The sequence below is a fragment of the Argentina silus genome (assembly GCF_951799395.1).
Source record: "Argentina silus genome assembly, chromosome: 15".
Classification (NCBI taxonomy): Eukaryota; Metazoa; Chordata; class Actinopteri; order Argentiniformes; family Argentinidae; genus Argentina; species Argentina silus.
Window position 1 is genome coordinate 6,725,036 of NC_139669.1, and position 24,702 is coordinate 6,749,737.

General features: G+C 39.9%; 1 protein-coding gene across 3 annotated transcripts; it reads right to left on the bottom strand.

The window, feature by feature from the left end:
* Nucleotides 1–5,998: 5,998 nt before the first annotated feature.
* klhl4 (kelch-like family member 4) lies at nt 5,999–24,522 on the bottom strand (the record flags this gene model as incomplete). 3 transcript variants are annotated; one of them, XM_083685850.1, is made up of 11 exons in its annotated part: nt 5,999–7,269; nt 7,452–7,623; nt 8,170–8,382; nt 9,105–9,267; nt 10,551–10,775; nt 11,193–11,379; nt 11,837–12,049; nt 14,527–14,723; nt 15,099–15,235; nt 16,107–16,250; nt 24,113–24,522. In XM_083685850.1, the coding sequence occupies 11 exons, from the start codon at nt 24,520–24,522 to the stop codon at nt 7,210–7,212; spliced, it is 2,121 nt and encodes a 706-aa protein (XP_083541976.1). In that variant the 3' UTR covers nt 5,999–7,209. The 3 variants fall into 3 exon arrangements, with proteins under 3 accessions (XP_083541976.1, XP_083541975.1, XP_083541974.1); XM_083685849.1 differs by having other exon boundaries at nt 16,107–16,259; XM_083685848.1 differs by having other exon boundaries at nt 16,107–16,274.
* Between the last annotated feature and the right edge of the window lie 180 nt (nt 24,523–24,702).

The following is a 24,702-nucleotide window of genomic DNA, read 5'->3' on the forward strand; positions in this document are numbered from 1 at the left end:
AGAAATATTCAGCTTCACAATGTGTCCCACATTCCCCGCAACTGCACCCCATGTAAATCAATTACATCGAAAAATGTTTTGATGTTTTGTAGCTTTGTTTGATATTAATAGCTCGTTGCTAATATATCTTAAGGTTAATTTCTTAAATGCTCTTCTCCTCTAGCATAAAGTTACTGAGTTGTTTACTTTTTGTTTTTCAAAAAGTTCCAACATGCCTAGAAGGCCTGATCTGAACCACCACTGTTTGCGGAGCCATAGTTTTGTGTGTCCCTAATATCCATTGTAAGACTCTCTATTATCGTATGGACGGCTAATCGAGATTGTGTAGCATTCTCCCTCAGGCAGTTAGACATGAGGTGTAACCTTCCATTGAAGCGAAGAAATGGCCCGCGGCTTTAATTGTCATGGGTAGTACATCTTCACTAACAAAAGCAGCGAGCAATAGGTGTGGAAAGAAAGGCAACCACTCTGACAAAGGAAGTGATTAAGTTCTCTTGGCATTTCGTAACAAAATGTTGCAGAGGGCACGGACACTGTGAAGAGAAAAGGATTTGAGTTAGGTAACATACCTATCAGACACAGCAGCAGTACAAAGGTAACAATGATCTGTGTCTGTCCTCTAAAAACCTATAAAGTTGGACTATTTGTCCTGATATATAAATAATGAAAACATTATACTGTAGGCCTCCTGGAATGTCGCTAGCATTTTAGGGTTGTCATGCCCCTGGTTGTTTATTCATAGGAAGTGAGGATCAGAAAGGACGCTTTCCTCTTATCATCTGACTTTATCAAGAAATTGATGGGGCAATAAATGAGCAGGGCATTATGTGGGAAATTCACCTGACAATCAACTTGTGCAGGGATAATGGTTTACCATGTAAATGTGAACAATGACAAATCGCTATAAGACACTGTTCTTATTATTTTGTTCCAACCGCATGTTTTGCGCAATTACATCAAGACATGTCGCAAGTTTGCCATGTTTAATATTAATCTGATGATGGCCTACAGTTAGGCTTACAGCGTAGGCTTGCAGCACCTTGTTCTGTAATGGTATATATATATATATGTTATGTATATTACAAATAGGTTTGGAAAACTCCCGATGAAAGTCTCATGAACATAAATACAGTAGGCAACATATTGGTTGTAAGGGCACCCTACGACCACGCTTCGAATCCCTGCATTTCAGTTCACTCTCATCTCAAAATCATAGCTGTATTTAGATTAGGAGCAGATGCTAAAAGAGTGCCCATGCCTGGTGTTGCAATCACAGTCAACACCTCTTCACAAGCAGTCCCATTTAAAAAAAAAAACGATCAAAAAAAGTCTAGATTACTGTAATTTGGCAATAATGAGACCAGTGTGTTTATAATAGCCATTGCTGGAAGTCAAGAGGAAAAGTGATTAGAGCATTCAGTGAGGTGATATGAGCAGATAGAAGAGCTATCAGCAAAATGAACCTACATTTAGTAAGAGTAAAATATGCCATGGTATATTCAGTTGCATTGAATTATAGTGAATAGATACATATATATACTCTATAGTAGGCCTAATAAAGTAGAATAATATAATCTATATAAAAATAAGATAATAGTCAATGCCATGTATATTGGCATGGATGTGGGAATATCTAATAGCCTATTGATCTAGTCTACAAATTAAGCGTGTGTGCTTTGGATTTGCTGGTGAAACAATGTACAGTCGCAGTTTTAGATGTGCTTGATTACATGTCAGCACACTTAAACCCTGAGGTCTAACATGTTACACAAGTTAGTGGACCATATCCCTCAGCCATTACCTGAAAGTTTTCAATTTCAAGTCAGGTAAAACCTTCAGAATTGCTGCACAGGTGCATCCAATTACACCTAGAGTTAAACCCTGACATATTTCCGTTACAAGTGGGTTTAGTCTTAAACTATCCAGAACACACTGCCATGGTAATACACCAAGGAAGTTACAGTAACACACAAGTTTGTTGCAAGTGGCCCCCTATTATTAAACTGGATGTATTATTCAGTGTATTAGAGTTGTTGTAGAATGGCGAAATAAGCCCATGAGTGCTAGTTAAAGAGCAAACTACTCTATTGCTAATTGAATGTCAGTCCTAGCAGAGAATCTATCAAAAATAATTAGAAATACTCATCATTGTCTCATTGTCTTTGATAGGAACAAGGTGCTGTAAAGGAAAATGATGTGTTGACAAATAATCCTGATGTGCATTCACAGTCTATTTGATTCACCAATATTTTTGTTGCAAAATTTGTGAATTTTCAGTATTTGTTAATATCCCGCCTTCAAAGAGGAGAAACATCAATTGGTGAATGCACCATTGATGGGTTTGGTGGATTACTGTTTGAATTAGACACATGAAACAGAAAAGCACATGTAGTTACCAAATTAGAGAATGTCCCTTAGGAAAGTTGAGGCCCATTAAAATGATAGATTGCACTGCGTCATGGTTTATGCAAAGGGACGTTTTACAACCACAAAGCAGTCTAATTGCATTCATTCCTGTGAGAAGTCCACAAATGTTGAATTTAGGTTCATTTCTCAGGCGTATTGGCAGCAAGCTGCTTGACAACGGCTGACTGGCTTCAAGGGAAAAGGAGGGAAATGTAAATCTTGACAAACAGAAAGCCAGTGTCCATATCATCTCTCACCCTGACAGGCTTCCCATGCATAAACTCAAAGCTGGTAAAACTATGGCTGGTCTCATTTTCATCTGACATCCATCATGCAGATCAATGCTGCGGTTTCATCATACCATGTGAAAACCGTTGGCAGTCGGCCCATTGTGTGTTCAAGAACCACTCGGCATTCCCCACAGTAAACTGTATGATGATTACGCTGGGAACATTTCAATGTCCGAACTTACAGTACTGTTCATCCATCTGCTGACAGAGGCTCGGTGTGTTTGTAATGTCAACCATGTGTTGAGAGTTCTGTAATTCCAACGGAACTCTATGACAATGTGTCTATAGTGTCCTTAGGCTGCGTGAGTGGAAGACATTAAACAGATGGGACGTGTACAGTGTGATATCGCTCAATCAACATAATGAGAAGGGAATGCACTCAACCAATCACAGGGCTCCTCTGATGGTGAGAGACATTGTTCCTATCTATACGGGGAGGTTCTTCTCTCTTCAAAGATAATGAGATGGCAATGTATTCAACCATCCTTAGAAAGAGAGGGGAGAGACATTCTAAAGCACTTATACCCTATCTTTGATCAGAAAAGCAGCTGTCTTTCTCAGCATCTGTGGACCATGAAAGCTAGCTTTTTTATCATGACTGTTGTCATGAATATCACTTATTGTATACCTTTCAACCAGACAATTTGTCAATTTCTGACTGATTTTGATTCAAGACAGACAAACCTGCTCAATGCCCTTCCTCCTCCTCCTCCTCCTCCTCCTGTCCCTACCACATGTCATGTGACATCTTTGAGTGAAGTCGGTGGGGGATAGACAAGATCCATGTTAAAACCCCAATATGCGAACGTCTGCGCACAGACAGCTGATACAGACGAGTTGATGCAGTGCTACAGTGATATGGTTTTTAGGGATGCACATTTGAGAACAGCTCCTCATGGAGTACACTTCCTCTTCCAGTCCTCTTCATTAGATGTGATTTCTTCCAGCTCACAGCCATGAATAAGAAGGGCTCTATCACAAACATGGATATAGAGGGATCCATCTGTTCCATCTGCTGTAGAGACAAGATGATCCCTCCTTTTCACACTATCATTTCTTCTTGTTACACTTTTGTTTTGGACAAACAAACAATGTATTAGACTCAGACTTTGACGAGGTCTGCGCACAGTCAACATTCAGCTGAGCAATTTGAAGCATTTCTTTGTTGTATGTTAAAGGCCCACTAGCTTAAAAGCAGTATTAAATTTTAAGATCTGTGATCAAAAATTAAATATCAGTATACTGTCAATGTGCCATTGCCTTCAATTACTCAGTGCATTGATCTGTTGGCAGCAAAAACCTGCATATAGAAAACTGTGAACTATAATTGGTTCAATTGAAGACGTGCAATACTGTGCCTAAGCAACAATCGGAGAAGTCCCCTTCAATATTTCATGTAGCCTGCTATTCTTCAGGTCAAAATCTAACTTTGCTCTAGGCTTTGTGCTATACCTCTTTTAACTCAAGAGGCTCATTTGAAGCAAAAACAGAAACTTAACATCCAATTTCATAATATTTCATCATCATATCTCAGTGATTATGCAGAGTTATTAGCTCAAGTATTTGTCCTTGGCTCCCTTAATTCAGGTTGACATTTATTATGAACCTTAATAGTAGACAGAGATCTTTGATTTCCCTGTTTGTAGTGCACGTGTATCAGTAAGTCCTCTGCAATGCAACAGCACCCTCTGTTGCTCATTAACGGTATAACACTAACATGAAACGTACCATCTGTCAACATTGCAGACAAGTATTGCAGATATTTGTTTAGAAGCAAAATGACAGCAAAACTGACGAATTGTTTGATTTTTTTTACAAGGGAAGTAGTACTCTTACAAGACGTATGCAGAAAATGTTTGGTGTAGAACAATGAGAACAGTGTAGAACAATGAGAACAGATTAGAATTATTTTACTTTCAATGTTTTTCAAATGATAGCCAACGCAATCCTGTACTATTTGACGTTTCATTAAAACTTTGTATGACATGGTAATTATGATAACATAGACATTACAATGACTTTGAACCTGTCCTCATGCGTCACGTCGTTTCATAACCACTCATGTCAGATGACAAGGTTTTGAAGATCAGTTAATTAGTTCAATCAGGTGTTATAGCGGTTAGGCTGAGGTTAGGGTGGGATAAAAATCTGGACCCACTCCAGCCCTCCAGGAGCAGGATTGAGTATTACTGGGTTTAAGTTAGGGTTAGTTAGTTGAAATGTTGAACATCTCGGCCCTATTGCTCTTTCAGCTAGTATCAGGCTAGTTTAGCAGCAAAAACAGACAATTGACTAGTTTGCGCTGCACCTGTGAGTGTGTGAATCTCAATTGCTGTGTCAAATCAATCAGGGGTTTTGCTAACCTTAAGCAGAACTGTCTGGAGAACGGTGAGGTTGGTCACTTTAGTTTAGTGCTCTTCTTTATTCACTGACAGAATTATGCCATGCGTGTGGCACCGTCAGAAGGTTGTAGAGGAGCTGCACAGTCCATTAGACATGCACTGGTTGCTGTCTTTAGCAATCATTGACACACATTTCTAACATTAGAAGCCCCATGACGGTCAAATTCAATGTCATTTGAACATGTTAAAGGGAGTTCAACCAAATTACAAAATCACATATTTGGTTCCTTACCTTGAAATGAGTCTATGGACAAGAACAAGCTTTAATCCACACCTTGGTTCTGTTTAACTGGGCACTGCCACTAACCGCTGTAACGGTTCACAAAGAAAAGGTTGCTACACAGATAATGCCAATACATGCGGGTGACAGTATTGGACTATTTAAAATGTCATGATGATGAATGTGTACTGAAAGTGGTTTATTGTCCTAAATAAATTAGCTCTATTAATACTTAAACCATGTCAGGGTCGGGTTTAAGCAGGAATTTGCACACAACCCTAACCCCTAGTGGAAGGTGAGTGAAGTGAAAGTGATTTTGGAGAACATTGCAATGGAGTCCAAGGTCAAACTTAAGCGCACTCTAAACCACAGGTGCTGAGAACAGAGCAATCATACTTACACAGCTGTGAGCCTAATTCTGCAGGCACGTCTCAGTTGGGTTAAGATGACGTGACTGCTTAGCTCGGTGACAGAGCAATAGCGCTCGCCTGAACTCTACAAACCGTGGGGACTATCCAAATAAAGCGTTACAGACTGGATTGTTTTCAGCTGAATAAGCATGGTTTTAACTATCGTTGTGATGGCATGTTTATCAAAATATCTCTTTAGTGTTGATCCTCAAGTTAGTGTCTCAATAGACAGTATGAGTAAAAACACACAGTCAGAAGAGAATGGAGTTATTTTATTTCTATGTCTGCATGCAGTATAAAATCATGATAAAAATCAACATTTCGCCTTGGAGCATGTCAATATTACAATTACAAATCGTCCTCCTAACAAGCATAATGACCATCAATGTGATCTAAACAATCCTATTATCAAATTTCAGATTAACTAGGGGTTATTATATCCCTCACGTGACAGTAACTCAAAAGGCATCATATTCATAGCAGAGGATGAATTCAATGTAAGTGATTACTGTCAGTCTCAAACAAATGGGTCATATGATAAAAGGATTTTACTGTACAGTTACAAAGAAATGTTAGCTTGGCTAGCATGCCAAAGGGTAATGAGATGGCCCTAAAAGGACTGGTTTAGGATAGGAATGAGATTTTAAATATGACTGCAATTTTGGCAAGCTTGCAAACATATTTACAGTAGTGTGAAATATCAATATGATATATTTGTATCATTCACGATTGTGTAAACCTGTTTATCATGTACAAGACTTCTACCACAAGCTAATGACTTTGGTGTTATTCAGCTACAGCTTCCACGAAGAAACATTTGAAAAAATGTCCATTAGATATTTTTCTCTTAAAAAAAATGTATATTCAGCAGAAGGTTGTGCATGAGTGATTTTCTCCAATTGGTTTGGTAAATCGTCCCAGTATTGCACTTGCAAACTCATCATCTTTAGTGTTCACAGTGGTCCTTCAAAAACGGTTTATCCAAGAGTAGAAAACATTTGTACAGAACACCCACAAATAAAGTAAACCAGATAGTTACAGTGATGTATTAAAAGTACATTTCGTTGCCAAGTGACAAAAAGAGGAATACATCGGAGTATACGCCTCAAAAATATATGTGATGAGACAAATATATAATGCTACTGTATAAATGTAAAACTAACTCTCCAATAGCATTATCAATTTCAAACATAGTTATATTCTTTGTATCTTATAACATTTTGATTTTTTTACAGAGCATTTTTACACATCCATATCAACACAAGCTTGGCAGGTGAGTTTCCAACATTTGAGCCACTGCAACATAAATTCTTGATCTGTTGATAATGTGCAATACATTTTTTTTATCGTTGAAGAGAACGTCCTTTCAAGTGGACAATGGAAAGCACTGTTGATAGAAACAATGGTTTGTTGCAGTGGAGACACCAGAGGCCTCCTGTTTCCAGTCTGTTACCAGGGTGTTCTACTGTAAGTTGAAGTCCTCAAGGCAGTTTCACAACCACTACACAGGCACCAGCCCTTCCAATATTCAGAGGGACCTCCTGTTAGAGACACATAAAGGTTAATGACCAGCCTTTCTGTTCTTCTCACAAATCCATTTAATTCTATGGGGTGCAAGGGGATTGTGACTACATGAGTGGAAAATTGGAAGATGTACTTTGCCTAGGCAAAGTCATTTCGAAAAGTAATTTTGCACCATACGGTACAATTTCATTCAAGTTACCTCGGTCCACTCATTGTTCTGTGCATCGTAGGATTCAACACTGTTCAAGTAGGACTGGCCATCGTATCCTCCTACTGCGTAAAGCTTGTCTCCGAGCAGACACACACCAACAGCGTCACGGGGAACGCTGAGGGAGGACACAGTCGTCCACGTGTCTGTTTTTGGATCATACCTGCAGTGACAAAAACAGTGAGCATCATGGTATTTGAGATAAAGAACAGACAAGTCACTCTGGCAACATGGTGAATGGGATTATAACACTAGGGGTCTGTGTATAAACCCCAAATCCAATTTAAAGATTTTGAGCTAAACTGTAATAACAATGAATCAATGTAAGAATATATTTGCAGTCGACCATTCTGTTCAGTGGATGCAGACATATTATAGGTATGTGTCAGATACAAGTTGCTGTTCAAACTTTAGCCAGCAGGTGGTGTCAAAAACCATATAATCACACATCCAAAAACACCTCCCATGGAAAAAACTCCTCTATTGGAAATGGTGTGCTCATGCAGGCAATGCCAAAAAATGAAAAAAGGGAGTAAACCAAAGAACACGTCACTCTCTCCCTCTCCCTTGATACTCATGCTTACGTATGTTCATGATTTATTATTTATATGCATATTTGAGTCCAAAACATGGCACTTTAACAGAAAAACAATGTTGTTTTTTGTGTTTAGGTAGAAGACTGAGAGAACATTGAGCTATCTGAGTTTACCTCTCCACACAGTCTGAGAGTCTGGAACAGTGGTTTGAGGCTGGCGCATCATGGCCACCCACGGCATAGAGGAAGCTGTTATATGTGGCCACGCCCACTCCCCCACGCCTCTTAGCCATGGGGGCACACATGCTCCACTTGTTGGTATGTGGATCGAAGCACTCCATGGACCGCAGACACGAGCTTCCATCTCGACCACCGACGGCGAACAATCTGCAAGAACAACGAAATGAGTTAGGAAATGTGCTTCATGCATTTTTAACACCTCAGGTAGAGCATTTGGAGATTGTTGGCACCTTTTTAGTAGCTTTTTGTAAGACACCATGGAGAGCAAATGAGTGTAAAATGGATCTCCCATGGTCTCACAGTGAAGTGGTGGCTCTGGAAACATCTATTTTTGACCTAGATGCAAAAATAACCTGAGGACCTTTTAGAGAGAAGATGCTCTGGAAAGCAACGTGCCATCCTGTAGAATCCTATCGTAATAGCAACTGTATACTGTATCAGACCAATGGTTAGCCTGAAGTAATTGTCATTGTCGTATTGTAACGGGGCATTTCTATAACAAAATGTCTTAAAGAAAATAAGAGAATGGAAGAATGTCTTGAAAACGTAACATTACACTGCTGGTATTACTCATGCCTACACTGTACTTACAGCAATGGCCCTAGCCTTACAACCCTAACCATAACTATAACCCTAACCATACCCCTAAGTACTGTACTGTATAAGTGCAGGGTTATAATGGTAGATTATAATACTTTTCACACTGTACTTACAATAGAAATGACACAGTAAAAAGAACACTGCAATGTGAAGTGTTAACCCAAAGGAGAATAGCTGTGCTGGTGGCCATGTGGTTGCTCCAAACAGGCTTAGTTATAATTGCCCTTTTGCTCACCAATGCCACCTCTACCTATAATGCTGTTACTTACTTCCCATTGAGCGCTGTGACTCCGACTGTGCTCCGTGGGGTGGACATGCTGGCCACATAATTCCACTGTCTAGCCTGGGGGTCCCACCTCTCCACTGTGTTCAGATAGCTCCATCCATCATGGCCTCCTACGGCATACATGGGTCCCTCCAACACTGCAATCCCTTTACAGTGTAGAGGGGAAAATACACAGTTATGTTATCTAATTGTTAATACTGTACTTTTTTTTGTTGTTGCTGAAAATAGTACGATTAGATTATATATTATTGTATATTGTGCTTGTGTGACAATGTGACAAACGTATTTGTCGACAGTAACCGCAGTCAGTGGGATTACAGTGTCATGAATAAAACAACATGTTTGAAAGCTTGTTTAGGAAAAACAAGCCTGAGATGTTAAACATTACAGCAAACAGTTGCTTTTCAAACAGTCTCCACATCCTCAACCCCATGTGACTTGATAATCAATTGACAAGAGGCAGCTCAATTCTCTTTATCTGACCAGATACTACAGCGGGATAAACCAGACACTGCTCATTTTAGTATTGCTGAAGTAGCCCTGCAGTCTGCAGATGAGATGAGTCATCGACATGGAACTGACCAAAGAGAGTCTATAAACAGGATGACTACATGTATGAAATGCAGTGTTTTTTCTGCTGCTGGGGTCACAGAGGAAAGTGGTTTTCCACCAACAATGAAAAGGATGTTGCAACACAATGGATGTATATACTGCTGGTCATGTTATTGTAGCAGTCAAATTAAATTATCCTCTTAAAGGAAAACTAGGGCAAAGCAGCACTCACAATACCCAAAATGTTATGAACATGGTTTGACTGAAATGTTCTTTGCAGATAGATAAAAATTGTTGCGGTTCTGACATATGAAAATGCAGTCCTTTCTCTTCGTTTTTGAGCAAGTCATAGCCCTAGCAAGAGAGGGGCGCTTACACTGAAACTGCACACCACAAGCAAAGTAGGAGAGATATCTGCTACACTGAGGATCAAACACACACAGGTAATCTATACAGGGCGATCTCCTGGGCCAGCATGCTCACCAGTTGTCCAACTGCCAGGAAAGTGAGTTGAATACTTGACAAGATCGCCCCATTTCGTGAAAAGGCCTATTTCAGCTCAGTATCAAACCATCCCTGATTATAAATGTATAAGACAGTCCAGCATAGCACACCAGGGGAGACCAGCGTAGCCTTCCAAGGTCTCATACAGTATGAAAACAGAAAAATGATACAGAAAATGATAGACCTGCACACTGTAGGTCTAAAAAGATCAAGCAAAATGTGCTGTAACAGCACACAGTAATACAGCGCTTTTACATAGTTATTACATAGTTAAATACATAGTTACTACTACACAGGTGCAGTATAATAGCAACTGTACGTGTAGTGTTACCAAATGAGGGGGGGAAAGAGAGAAAGAGAAATGGGAACACACCTAATCCATGCCTGTGTGTTGACATCGGGGGCATGGTAGACCACACTTTGTTGATAGGGTTGTAGCATTCCACCATGTTGGACGTCTTCAGTCCATCTCGGCCCCCCACCACGTAAAGTTTGTTGTCGATCACCGCCACACCAAACTGTAGCCTCCGTCCATTCATGATGCCAACCTGGATCCAGGTGTTGGTCCTCAAATCATACTTCTCTATCGTCGTAGATCCTGCAAACAGACAAGGACGATTTTAAGTGGTAATAAACAGTGAGGGGTTTTGAATTGACACCTTTTTTTTTTCTTTTTTTTTTATATATGACTATTTCATTACCAAATGATGTTTTCTAATGTGTATCTAAACTGATGGGTATAATAGATTGTGTTTGTTTATTAATGAAATGCAGGTCGTTTCACTTTGTGGATTGTATATGGCATTAGTATACTAATAGGGTAGTCTGAAACCATAAAAGCTCGCTGTGGTGGTGACATCACACATAACTGGATGTCTGTCTTCATAATGGCCTCATTGATCAAAACCAGTGTGCCTTTATTAATAGTACCAAGCCATTAAGGAGTGAAAGGCATAATGAGATTTAGTGCAGTTTATGTCTGTCACAGGGAAAAGGCCATCAAGACTGGGCCTACCTTTGGTAGCGTCCATCCCTCCCACAGCGTAGAGTGCGCCTACAGTGGACTTCCTGGGTTTAGTCCTTGGGCTCTGAAACATGGGACGACGTTCGGGTAATAGGTGGTATTTCATGGCCTCCATAAGAAGCTTCTGGCACTCCAGATCATCGGAAAACATCTTATTGTTTTCCAGGTCAGCAAGCAGCTATAGATTTAAAGTAAAGAGCACATTCATATACTGTAAACATGGCACTAAGCACATGTTATGTACAGTAGTTTAGCTTGGACATTAAATCAAAAAGGCTACAATTACATTTACATTTATACCATTTAGCAGACGCCTTTATCCAAAGCGACTTACAACAAATACATGAGGGTACAGCTATCTGTGCCCAAGGCATGATGTTTTGTTTTGAAACATACTGTTTGTAGTACGTTTTCATGGAACAAGAATTTAATCAAACTGAAGATTATAAATTAGATGGTGAATAACTACTCATGTACACAGTATGTCTTAAGGGAAACAAGATTGCACTTTCTGATTATTTCACATGCCATAATCACAACGCAAAAATTGGTGTGTCAAACTGTGATATTTCCAGCACACAGTGTTTATAAGCACGTGAGATTCATTTTACCCTCCTACTGATTGATACCCGTACCTGAGGAGGTAGGAGAGGCAGGCGAATGTAGGCCAGGAGCACACCAAGGTCCTGCTGACGATGCTGGACTTCGTACCGTACCCACATCATCAGCGCCTGGAAAATGGTTTCCTCATCTGGTACGTTGATGTCATCGCTGGACAGCAGTTTGACAATCTCAGCGGTGGGAAGCAGAAGAAACTCCTGATTCTGAATGACTTCAAGGAAATGTTCCTAAAACAGAGATGAGGCATGCAGGGGTTGAATAATGGGTAGGTCGTTCTAGTGTGGAACTCCAAATACTGTAGCATGTATCTTTCCATTATTGTTTACAAAAACTACAGAAAGGTACAGGTCTGTCATTTCTGCATGACTGCAAGACATGGGCACCAGAAAAAACATAAACAATATGTTTGTTTTGTCAGGATAAGGTAAGGCAGTTGTTCTACTCCCATTCAGGCGACAGACAGAGACAGAAATTACTTTTTTAAGAATCTACAAAGTGAAATATCATGATTAAAATAATATATTCTTTCAACATGACAGACCAATTACAGGTGCTGTCCATACAGCTCCAAGTCTCCACAAGCTAAATATACAAAATCAATATGGATTGAATTCCTCATTTATTTATCTATTGACACATTCCTTGAATTTGACTCGCACAAGATGTTGGTCGACAAAAGAGAAGTTGGGCTTGATCAGCAAGACATTTGTTTACATCAGTGCCACCGGTTTGTATCTGTCTGTAATAGATAGATAGTTTATAAAGTTACAGAGGGAAAATAGACACATTTTGAAACAATCATCAATTCTCTATATGAATATTCTTTACAGAAGACATAATAATCGTAATACACAGGAGATGTATTCTATAAAACATTGCTTGTGACGCATTTGGAGATTTATCATGGTCTAAAGCAAACTGTAGTTAGTACTAGGCTAACTGAAACATAACAGTCACATTAGTGTGAGGTTTGAACAAAATATGGTCAGTTCCCCACAAAACATCTAACTAAAGATTGATCTTCCATTTGTTGGCCATCATCCCAGGCAATATAATGGCTTTGCATGACTGCGTCTTCAAGGACATTGTCTCTGGACAGTTTCATTGGAGATGATGCTCCATAAAAAACGTTGCGTTATATTGCTTTGTAATGTCCGATATAAAAAGGCATAGAGACATAAAGGAGAGCAAAAACCCTCGGCCGTCTCTCTTTTTCAGCGAGCCTGAGTGTTATTTATGGCACAGCAAGAAAAACGTTGACGCATAACACTCTTCGACGCGAGTGCATAACAATTAAGAAAAACAAGCATGCTATTGATCATTAAACAGTTACAAATTGCAGTGCCTCCTCCAAATCTATCATGAGCGGAGGCTTTAAGAGCTTAGCAGAGACATGCTTAATGAAATGAGTTCCATTCATTGATCCACTGTGGTAATGCTGAGGGAGACGCCACATCCCAGTGTTTGACATTACTATGGATTCATTATTTGTAATTACCGTCATCGGAATGCTGACAACAAATTGAATACATTAATTCTGATTCTAGAACACTGCAAACCGTTTCGGAAAAGGCTGTGAAAGTAGAAAACTCAGTGGTAAGTAATCGCTTAGAGAGTGGAAAAGATAAACATTGATTACTGTTTAGAGAAAAAAAGGATACTACAGTAGATAATCGTGTAGAGAAGATGCAGAAGAGAATGATAACTCTCTGAATACGATGATAACTGAATAACAGAATACTAATATCTCATTTAAAAAAAGTTGCACTGTGAGTAACTGAATTGAACATAGGAAATGTAGGCTATGCTATGTTATAAATATGTTATGTTAAGATTATATAGACATACTGCCATGAAATGAAAACATGCCACATTTTCTGAAACGGGTGGGGTTTAAAGTCATTTTAGGATTACTGAAGTGTAACGTGAAATTATGAAGCAGAACATTTTAGAGGTTTGGAAAAAAATAAATGACACTCTCACAAAAGGAACAGGATGTCACTGCCACAGCCAGGGAAACAGGCTTATCAAAACAGAACCGCTCACTCAGAACCCAGAGGACAGCGGTCCAGGAAATCCCGGACTCTCCATGTGCATTATTGAAACGATTGAACAGGAAGTCCTCCTGCTTGTGTTCTGTGATTAGATTAACCTCTATGCCCTCGAAGGCCCTATGTAAACAGCCTGAGCAGATGTCCTTCAGGAGATAACAGCTATCGACCTCAAGTTGTTTCCGCACAAGAGCAGACGTTGTCAAGCAAATATGTGCTATGGATCTCAATCCCCACAAAATATTTTCGAATGCAACTGTAAGCATGTATTTCAACATATCTAGTTTTTAAATAGTCCATGTAGCTCAACTCTGATAGGCACATAGCAAAATGAGATACAGTACCAGTCAAAAGTTTGGACACACCTTGCCACGAGTGTGCAAAGCTGTCATCAAAGCAAACGGTGGCTACTTTGAAGAATCTAAAATATAAAACATATTCTGGTTTGTTTAACACTTTTTTATTTACTACATAATTCCATATGTGTTCCTCTATAGTTTTGATGTCTTCAATATTAATCTACAATGTAGAAAATAATAAAAAATAAAGAAAAACCATTGAATGAGAAGGTGTGTCCAAACTTTTGACTGGTACTGTATGTTTATTTGTGACTCAACAATTGGAATGTGATCTAAACCTGGTTGAATTCATACCGTAGTGTAGATGTGGGCCACATTGAGCAGATCCATGCATCCTTGGGCATCAGCAAATGAGCGTATTCCCAGGCAATTGGATGGATGGAGTTGTTTCATGAGGAAGTTACAGCACACTTCAATGACTTGTGAAAGCTGGAGCAAGCAGGCCGCGGCCAATAAACTCTCAATTGTCTCTTCCTTCAGTTCAAGGACGCCTGCAAAGTGAACAAAAGATATAGCACAGAAAACTCACAGGGTTTGTGAGACAACAGAGCAGCAGAACAAACGATCAGTGAAACAAAGAGGATACCTGTTCAAACAGCAAGTCTACCGAGTAAAACACATTTAAGATCCTGGAGGAAAAATTCAAAAGATTCCAGTTGACTGAGTGTTTCAACAGAGGGCATGAAACAGCATGACTACTGAACAGAATGTACCGTCCCAGATTAACACTAGAATCATAAACCTTAATCAAATTAAATGTTTACGCAGTAATGAATCTTCTTAATCACACTTGCACATCGGAAGTCCTATAACTACTTAAAGGATGCAGCGGGGGGGGGGGGGGGGGGGGGGGTATGAGTACTCACCAGTGTATGCAAAATGAACCAGAGATCTCAAGGCTTCTGGATCCACCCCCTCCATCTTGATCTCCTCCTGCTTTGCTTCTCTTACATCGTTGGTGAACATGGCAGCAAAGTAGTCGGACACGGCACTAAGGACAAGTCTGCACAGGCATTAAGAGCATAAGCGTAATGGAAGACTTACTGCATGAGGTAGTGAAGTTGTTCTCAGAGGCAAAGATCACCTCATGCAGCAGAGTGGTACAAGCTATAATGCTCTGACTTTGAGCAGCAGGTTTTCAGATTACGGATTTTGTCTCTGAATGTCCCTCTGTGACATAAGTGGCATGTCCTACCGCACAGTGTGTTTGAACAAATTATTAGTGCCATGTTTGCAGCCTATTATTTTGTATAACCCAGTTCCCAACTTTGATTTACAGCGCTTGGGTGTTTTATATCTTCCTGAGACACCGGGGCCGCTAATAGCTTTCCTGCTCCGTTCCGCATCAGTAGATTCAATTTGTTGAACCATATGAAAAATGAAATGATCTTATAAACTTATAAACATTTATAATTTCCAATAACAGAGTCAGATTTTGTTAATGCCTCTTTTTACTAGCAGGCTAATGTGTGAACTGACATCGAGCAGATCATTGTTTATCTATCTTAGGGGCAAGGCAAGCCTACACAATAATGTGTAATGGATTTAGTCATTTTCAGTATATACAAAGTATCATAAATTATAATTATATGATGAATAATACTTATGGGAAAGGTCCTAACAGATTATGCAGGCCTTAGAGCACATTTCAACCAATAATGTATGTGTTTATTTGTTCACCCCCAATCACTGGAGGACAAAATACTGTTTACCTCATCTGTTTACCTGATGCCAATATAAACTTTAGAAATGATCAAAGTCCCAGCAAACGGACTCCTGTATGAGCATCTTTTTGTTTGTTTGTTTGTTTGTTTGTTTGTTTGTTTGCTTGCTTTTTATTGGCATCTTAATTATGTTGATCATGATGCACTGACCTGTGAGCTGGGATCTTATGATCTCCTGCAATCAAAAGCACATCGCACAGCTGCTTGTGCTGAAGATAGGTCTCCATCTTGCGAAACGTCTGTTCCGCATGATTTGTCGCCTGGAAAAACTCATCAGAGCAATTTGAGCTCATTCTAGAGTAGCTGCTCAGGGCCAGCCTATGGAGAGAGAGAGAGAGAGAGAGAGAGAGAGAGAGAGAGAGGGAGGGAGGGGGAGAGAGAGAGAAAGAGAGAGGGAGGGGGAGAGAGAGAGAGAGAGCAAGAGCAAGAGAGAGAGAGAGAAAGACAAAGAGAGAGATGGGGGATAAGTAATTAGACCAAGTAATTATTGCATTGGTGCTGTACCGCAGACTTTGCGTCATCACCTATGCCATGATATCTACAGTACCAGTCAAAAGTTTGGACACACCTTCTCATTCAATGGCTTTTCTTTATTTTTTATTATTTTCTACATTGTAGATTAATATTGAATACATCAAAACTATGAAGGAACACATATGGAATTATGTAGTAAACAAAAATGTGTTAAACAAACCAGAATATGGTTTATATTTTAGATTCTTCAAAGTAGCCACCTTTTGCTTTGATGACAGCTTTGCACACTCTTGGCAAGTTTGTGTCCAAACTTTTGACTGGTACTGTACATTTGTGTATATTACATGGACTGTGAATAGATTAAAGAGAATAAAGTTACTTCAGTATGTAAGCTTTTTTACCTGACATGAGAGGTTTCCTGCATCATGATGAGGGAGAAGTATGCTACATCATGTGTGATAAATAATACAATATCATCGGTATAGAATAAGACTTATGTGGATGTATGGTACTGCATACACCATTCTCTCTATCACCACCCTTCTCACCAGTCTAAACTGAAATTAACACTGTTACAACTAAACTCCATACATAAATGGATAAAGAAATGGAGCGTTCCAATGGGACAGCTTACAATCTGGGCAACTCCTGCCTTTCCAAATAGTGTGTGTTTCTTTGATAGACAGATTTTGCAAGTGAGCTGGCTTCCTCATGACGGTATTGTGGTAATGCTGATTCTGAGCCCCTCTCCCCATAGGCCGGTAGATTACATGCTGTTTAACGGCGTCTATATAATCCTTCAGACTCGAGGCAAATAATTCAGGCCGTTACTTTGGTGTCCTTCACGGAGAAAATCCACTTGCTGACATTTAAGTTGTTTGTTACACTGTATAAACAATCCCAACTGTCTAGGGGAATTAACAGAAGCTATTGCTTCTGGAAGGAGATTCAGAGTTCTCAAAGTTGTTCGGGTACACAGCACATGAAAAAAAACCGTCTCTGGCGTAAAATGATTGAACGGGATAAAGTGTCTATAATTTCAGCCACTTATCTGCGCACAAGAGCCAAAAACGGGTCCCAGTGTGTCAATTTAACGAGTCTGTGCGCCACACGCACGCCAGGTGCACATAGAATATTCAAACTAGTTACTAATGGATATAATAAATACTGAACAGCCGTACTATCGATACAGTATGATATTTATTTTCGCTGGAAGGACACAAAGCTTTTTAAAATATTACCGAGTTTCAAACTGGTGTTTCTACCACAGCTCATTCATGAGAGAAAATCCTTAAACAGGAAATTGCTTTAGTAAAAGTTATGCATTACAGCTGACACTTTCATGGCCATATCGCCATCGCGTGAGTGATCGATGTGATGTATTATATACGTGTAGATTATGGCTCCATTTCAAGCCCAAAACGGGAGGTTTAAAAGATACAGACATATATGCGAAGATCCCTTAACATCTCTTTAATGTTAATCAGTCAACACCAATGTCATAATGTTTCGATATAAGAGCAACATTAACAGCAGCAAGATTGAACTCAAATTAGTAGCTACTGATGATACATATGCACACCGTCTCTACTCTTTACTAGTGTGTGTGTGTGTGTGTGTGTGTGTGTGTGTGTGTGTGTGTGTGTCTTCATAGCCATCGACAGAAATGCCTCTTCCATAGGGGGTTGTTTATATAGCACCCTGGTCCTAGCAATACCCTATAGTATAGCCTTTATTGGGATGCTTTATGCTAAATACAGGCGTAATTTATAGCGCTGTCACGATAATTCCCGTCTGACTCAGGAGTCTTGGATAGGAACACTGAACAAGACTGAATACGAAATAGGGCTGTAAAACGTAGATGCATTACCTTTGTATCGGCTCCAAGGCATTCTGTAAGGATTTTTCATGTCTACCAATCTCTGGGACACTAACTGCTTTGGTATCACATTCTTGGGAGCAGTAAATTTCTTTGAGGTGTTTATTTTCTTTTCAGAATAGGGGTTGTTCATTACGTGCACAGTGAGCCATTAAATGTGCCTCTAAACCAAGAGTATCTTTTGAAACTCCAGAAAGAATGGTGCCTGGATAACAAGTTGCATTGCATAGGCAATATTAAAGTGTAACACGTTGAAGCTAAGTAAAGTCATATACATTGTACTTTACTCTGTGTACCAAGGAAATATAAAATGTGGTTAGAGGGAGGTAAATATTGTTTATTAAAGAGTATATATACGTATATATGCCATTTAGCTGATGCTTTTATCCAAAGCGACTTACATTGCAGTGAGTGCATACATTTTTCAGTATATATGGTCCCAGCGTGAATTGAACCCACAACCTAAGCGTTGTTAGCACCATGGTCAATACATAGGGTATTCCATGTGACCCTGGAGGGGTTTTCAGAGTGTAAGTCTTCGTGACTTGATTTGAAAACGTTTTCCTACATTCACACATACGATCACTTGTCACATATGTTATTTTCTCCCACATTGTCAAATGCTGAACAACACCGAGGTGCTTGAGTTCCAGAACTACAGCCCTGAACCAGATTCATCAAAATACCAATGCGTCCCTGCGCCATGCTGTGACAGCATCCAGACACCTTCCCTTCACACCATTTTGTGAGAAGTGATCGCACCCTAACCTGACTAATTAAATCAGAAAAGGGTACAACTATAATCCACCAACAAACCGGTTCAAGTTGCAATTGTATAATCATGATATTTGTCATTCTATGTCCTTCAAAACAACGCTTACACTGTCGGATGAGGCTCTGATTTGAGATTTGCACATGTCACATGGGATTAGACACAGCAGCAAAGGTCATGAGGCATAATTCCTTTTTTCTTATTTCAGCCGATGTCGACTCCATCCCTTTACGACAGGGAGAACCCTGGTTTGAGTTGGTGTCTGCTTTCAAAATGGATTATAGCATCCCATTGTCCCCCAAGGCAGTTGGTTGGTCGAGAATCTACAGTACTTAGACAAAGGCCAATATACAGTACTGTGTCATGCTGGGTCCACAGACAGCATACTGTAAGATTATGCTTCCTCGGGCCTTTATTCCCAATATGCTAGCATTCAGATATGTGCAGAGAGAGTCAAATTCATTCAGTCCAATCACTTCAACCCAGCAGTCCGGTGGACGGTGTGTTCTGGAGATAATGTTTTTCTCCATCCTCAGCACCGTGACAGCAAATGCTTTATTTCTAATGCAATTCGTACCAGATACTGTACACTTGAATATTGGTACATACCTCATGCAGGACACTTTTTATATAAAAAATAATAATAATCCAGGAAAAATAAAAAATAAAATATATATATTTTTTTTTTTTTTTTTTTTTACAATTTTCCAGAAAAAAGGGGTGTCTAGTTCAGAAAACGACCACAGGCTTTGTGAGTGACAGCAGGAGGAAAATTGCTACAAGCTATTAATGGAAATGAATTATTGCCTCAATAAATCTTTCCCTGCTATAACGAATCCCACGTGTTGTAAAGCATCTCACTAAAGTCATGTTGTAAAGTCATGTCAGCATAATTTCACCCCGGCATCGATAGATAATGCATGATGTAGCTGGTAATATTGAATACTATGTCAAGGGAATGAAATCTTGGTTGGCTAAACTGTGAAGGCATCAATCTGAAATATGTGGAATTACAGTAGTAGACTCATATTGTATTTTATTGTTCTTACTGGCAGGGGTGGACGGGTGTCTTCTAGACATCATGTACAAAGTTGTAGAAAATATGCTTTTGCAGTTTATGCATGGTGTGTATAAATATAGTATTTGCTGTGGTAGGGGCTGCATTTAATTCCTTATTGAGAGTTGGCGTCATTCATAGATTACCTATGATTACACTGCTGAGGCTGCACTCTCCATGCTACCAGGTTTCTGGAAAAGGGGGAATTTATATTTAAGTGAAAAATGTGCTGGTCTGAGCAAAATGCTGCTCCTGGTTTGCTGATGGCAGTTTAAGGCACATAGACACATGAGACCTATAGCATCACTATGTGCTCCATTATTTAACAGTGTCTGATAGGGCCACATAGCAAGACAGATTATCACAGATATATTTGGCAAGATCCTGTGGTACAGTAAACACATTTAAAGGAGATAAATAATAATAATAACAATAATAATTAAGTGGTGTTGGCCCACATGCCATCCTGTGCCTACCCTATGTTGCTCACTACTGGTGATACAGTAAATCGCTCCTCTTCATGTTAATGACACTACTTCTACACTTTTGAACTAAGTATAATATGTAACTAAGCATACTTCGCTACTTGACATTCAAAGTACATTGGGTTGCAAGTTAGACTGTGTACTGTCAAAAACATGATGTCAAAGCTGGCACCTTGTTCCATGATTGTGCCTCACTTGTACTGTATGACTCAGAGTGCCTGAAGATGTTGGTGGACTTTGCTATGGTCTTTTGGTAAGATGAAAGCATAGGGTACTTTGAAAGCTGTGCCAGGAATTATATTATTATTTTTTTCGATACAAGTTAATTCTAGAATGAATCACTGATCTCTATTATAGAATAAGATTACTAGAGAATCTTCAAGCAGAGTCAGACATAAGCTGCAATCTATTCTCCACAATTCTGCTTCTTTCACAGACCTATGCAGAGGGATTGACCACAATAGTGCTTTTTTTCTCCATTTGAATCACAGAAAAATACTAAGCACATGTGACAAAAACGGATTAGCTAGTTTTTCCATTTACCACAGAATACACACTACAGTATAACACCCATTGTGACATCATACAAATTCCGCTTCCAACAATTGCTTTCCTAAAGGGTAACGTCCTTCAAAACATAAAGGTTACTCTTTGCCTCATAATGCATTGCCGCTTAACAGCGGAGGTGTCAACAGCTGATAGAGACACCATGAGCCTCATGGTGGGGCGACTCATCAAGGAAACAGATGAGTTACTACTGTTGACAGGACAAGGTGGTGGTATTTCTTTTCCAAGGCAATTGAGAGGGAATTGAGATATCATTCAAGCTAACAGCTCAAACGTGTGTTGGTCTTTATAAGGAGAAGAGAGGTCAGGGTTTCCATTCCGTTTTAGGTCGCGTGTCATCATATATTTCAGCCAAAGATGGGGAGAGGTGTTTCGGTGAAAATAACAATTGCAGAACAATTCAAGTCGTAAACAGGTAGTGTCTATTGCTACTTTTCAAAGGCACCCTAGTAAATCAGGAATCTACTGCACAAAGAGGGTAACTGTTCCTTCAGGAAGTGAAACACGTCGCTGAGAGCACGTACCACACATGGTAATAATGACTTGAATGTGTTTCACGTGGCCTGCAGTGGTTTTGATTTGTAGATTTATGAGATTGACAAATTATGCATCACCAATTTATGATGTGAGACATAATGGGAACACCCAGCTGGTGGAGTAAATGAATGTGAACGTCTTTGTCAGATGCACATTAGTTTAGCCTCCGAGGCACAAGCAGTGAGTCATATGTAACAGACAGACGTCACGGTGCCTAACATCCAGATCAGGGGAGGCTGGTGGAGGTAGAAATCGGAGGACGGGCTCATTCTAATGCATGGAACGGAATGGGGAATGGTATCTGATACCATTCCCCATTCAGTTCCATGCATTCCAATTAGATACATTTTTCTGGTGCGCACTGTTGTTTATTATCAGATGTAAAGGGGTCCCCTCGCCTCATTGAACTCCAAACTTGTCTTTTTTTATGTCCACTACCTTCGACGGCATGGACCATTGTAGGGGGACAAATAACTGGGATAACTGGGAAAACTGGGATTGGTTAAAGGGTCCATAAGCGTTCAAAAGCACTGCGTCATCATACCCTGTACCCTAGCTCTATCAATTATTATGAGTCACTATATAAAACGCTAGCCTAATGGAAAGGTAGCTTGTGAAAACAGGTTTCCTAATTGTGTTTCATATAAAAAAACAACATATAACCAGTTTTGCCGTGCTTCACTGGTCCAATAATTGCTGAGCCGCTGAATCATGACAAAAAAGTAGCCCTCTGATTCAATAATTATGTAAAACAGATTCTGACAGGATAATCACTTCATTTGTATGGGAAGAGGTAGTGTCCATGCCCTGGAATATTCCAGAAACGCTCTAGATCTGCAGTATAAAGATACAGCCTGCAGCAAGAATAGGGTTTTGGGGAAAAAGGTATGAATGATGTAACATAATAGAAAGATCAATTGAATATAACAGCAATACAGTGTTATTCTGATGCTGTACTGCATGACATGACTAGCATGAACCCAACGACCCCTGGAGAACTTTGAGGCTATAGATTTACTAAGAAGCACATGTTTCATGAAAGCACTGTATAATCTCAGATATTGATCTCGAAAATGAACATCTGCCAACAGTCTCCAAAATGAAACATAGAGACTGATTGATTTGGGTATTGAGTTTTACCGCTAGATATGATTTGATTTACATTACTGTGCGCAGCCTCATTCAAGTTTCCAGGGTTTTAACAACTGAAAATTATGAATATTGGTAATAAAACCACATATCTCTAAGAATCAGTTCACAGTCTCCACATAAATAATTAAACAGGTTTCTATTATTTCTTTACTTTATCATCAAGATGAACAAAGCCTTGATCTTAGTTTCCCAGAAGGGCTCATCACCAAAGGAGAATGACTATTCTAATCTAATCTCTGATGACATGTGCTTTTAGTGCGCGTCAGACAATGCACCCCCTTTCCTCAACACCTGTTTACTTCCTGCAACAATGCAAGATGGAACCGCAGCAAAAAAACTCATTGTCAAATACATTGTGTATTGTGCAAAAAATTTGTGGTTTAAAACAAGCACAGGGGTGAGATTTGATATTAAAATGTAAAGAATCGATCCTGGGGAACAATTCAAAGTCCTCTCGTTCATGTGGACTGTGATATTTGCTCTAGTATGGATAATTAATGCGTTTGCCCTTCCCCTCTGTTTATAGGGCCTGCCCGCGCCAGTGTTCTCTGATGTAATGGTGTTCTTCCTGTAACCACTTTTAACTCTGTAGATGAATACATTAATGTGCACTAAAAATCTCTGTAATGCTTTAGCCGAGCCTCACTGAATAAGGCTCAGAGGAATAAAGCAAAGGCTTATTGCAATACGTATTATCAGCGCAACAATACAAAGTCATGCATGAAACCATGATGTCCGTCCCATGAATAATTCAGCAGATATTTTATTGGTTTGCGATTCTTCGCCCTGTGGACGATGTGAATTAAGCATCCCCAGGTGAGAAATGGTGGCAGATGGACCGGTGGAGTTAATTTGAAAATGATAGCCATGGAGCTAATTTATTACCTTAATTGTAGGGACTGCATGCTAATCCAAAAGATGAAATGATTGTTTGACTGACTCAAAGTATGCCTACAGCAAAAACTAAGTTCACATTTAACGCACATTATTGCAGCTTTATCATATCTACAATATTCTGCTAGCCTGATAATCAATAGTACATGATATCAATGAGGCTGTAATTATAACAGGTCCACTTATCTACTGTATATGTCGCCAGATTTATATTGTAAACATCAACAAGATGTTATTGATAATCAAGGACTACAGGCAGTTCCCTTTGGGGAAAAATCCAAGTGTACTGCTTCAGGCACCTGATTTGGTTCATCATTCTATATATTTTGGGTGTCATACCTTTCTCTCGCTTCCGCCTCCGAGGGATCCTCTGTGTTGCTCTTCACATGCTCCTGACCGCTGTTGGCGTCCTCCTTCCTGGTGCTGTTGGGGAGCTCCTCGCTGGCCTGCAGGTGTTGGATGATGTTTTGCTGGTGCCATGATTGACTGCTGGGTCCGACGTAAACAGGTGTGGGTCCCGGCGTCGGTGCCAGAATACTATGGACCGGACTGTTGCTTTTCCGGAGTCCGCCTCTGTCCCGGGAATGACTCTTCAGCCTGCTCTGGACCGGTGTCCCTCTGTGATCAAAGCCCTCCTGCTGGATGTAACCTCCACCCCCGGCCGAACTCTGAGAGGAATGACTAAACCATCGCCAACGAAGCCTCAGGATCTGCTTCACGTCAAACTCCTTCTTCCCCGACACAGACATACTTGCTTTTTCGAGATGAAGGCAGTCAAATGTAGAATCCCCCAAAACATGGAGGAGAAGAGGAGCCTTGGTTTCAGTCTCACTCTGCCTCCTTCTTTTGTCTTCCTCTGTTGTTCTTTTTGTGGAGACCGAGAGAGAGAGAGAATAATCTCTGCAGCTTTTGTCTGTGCCTGGGCTTAT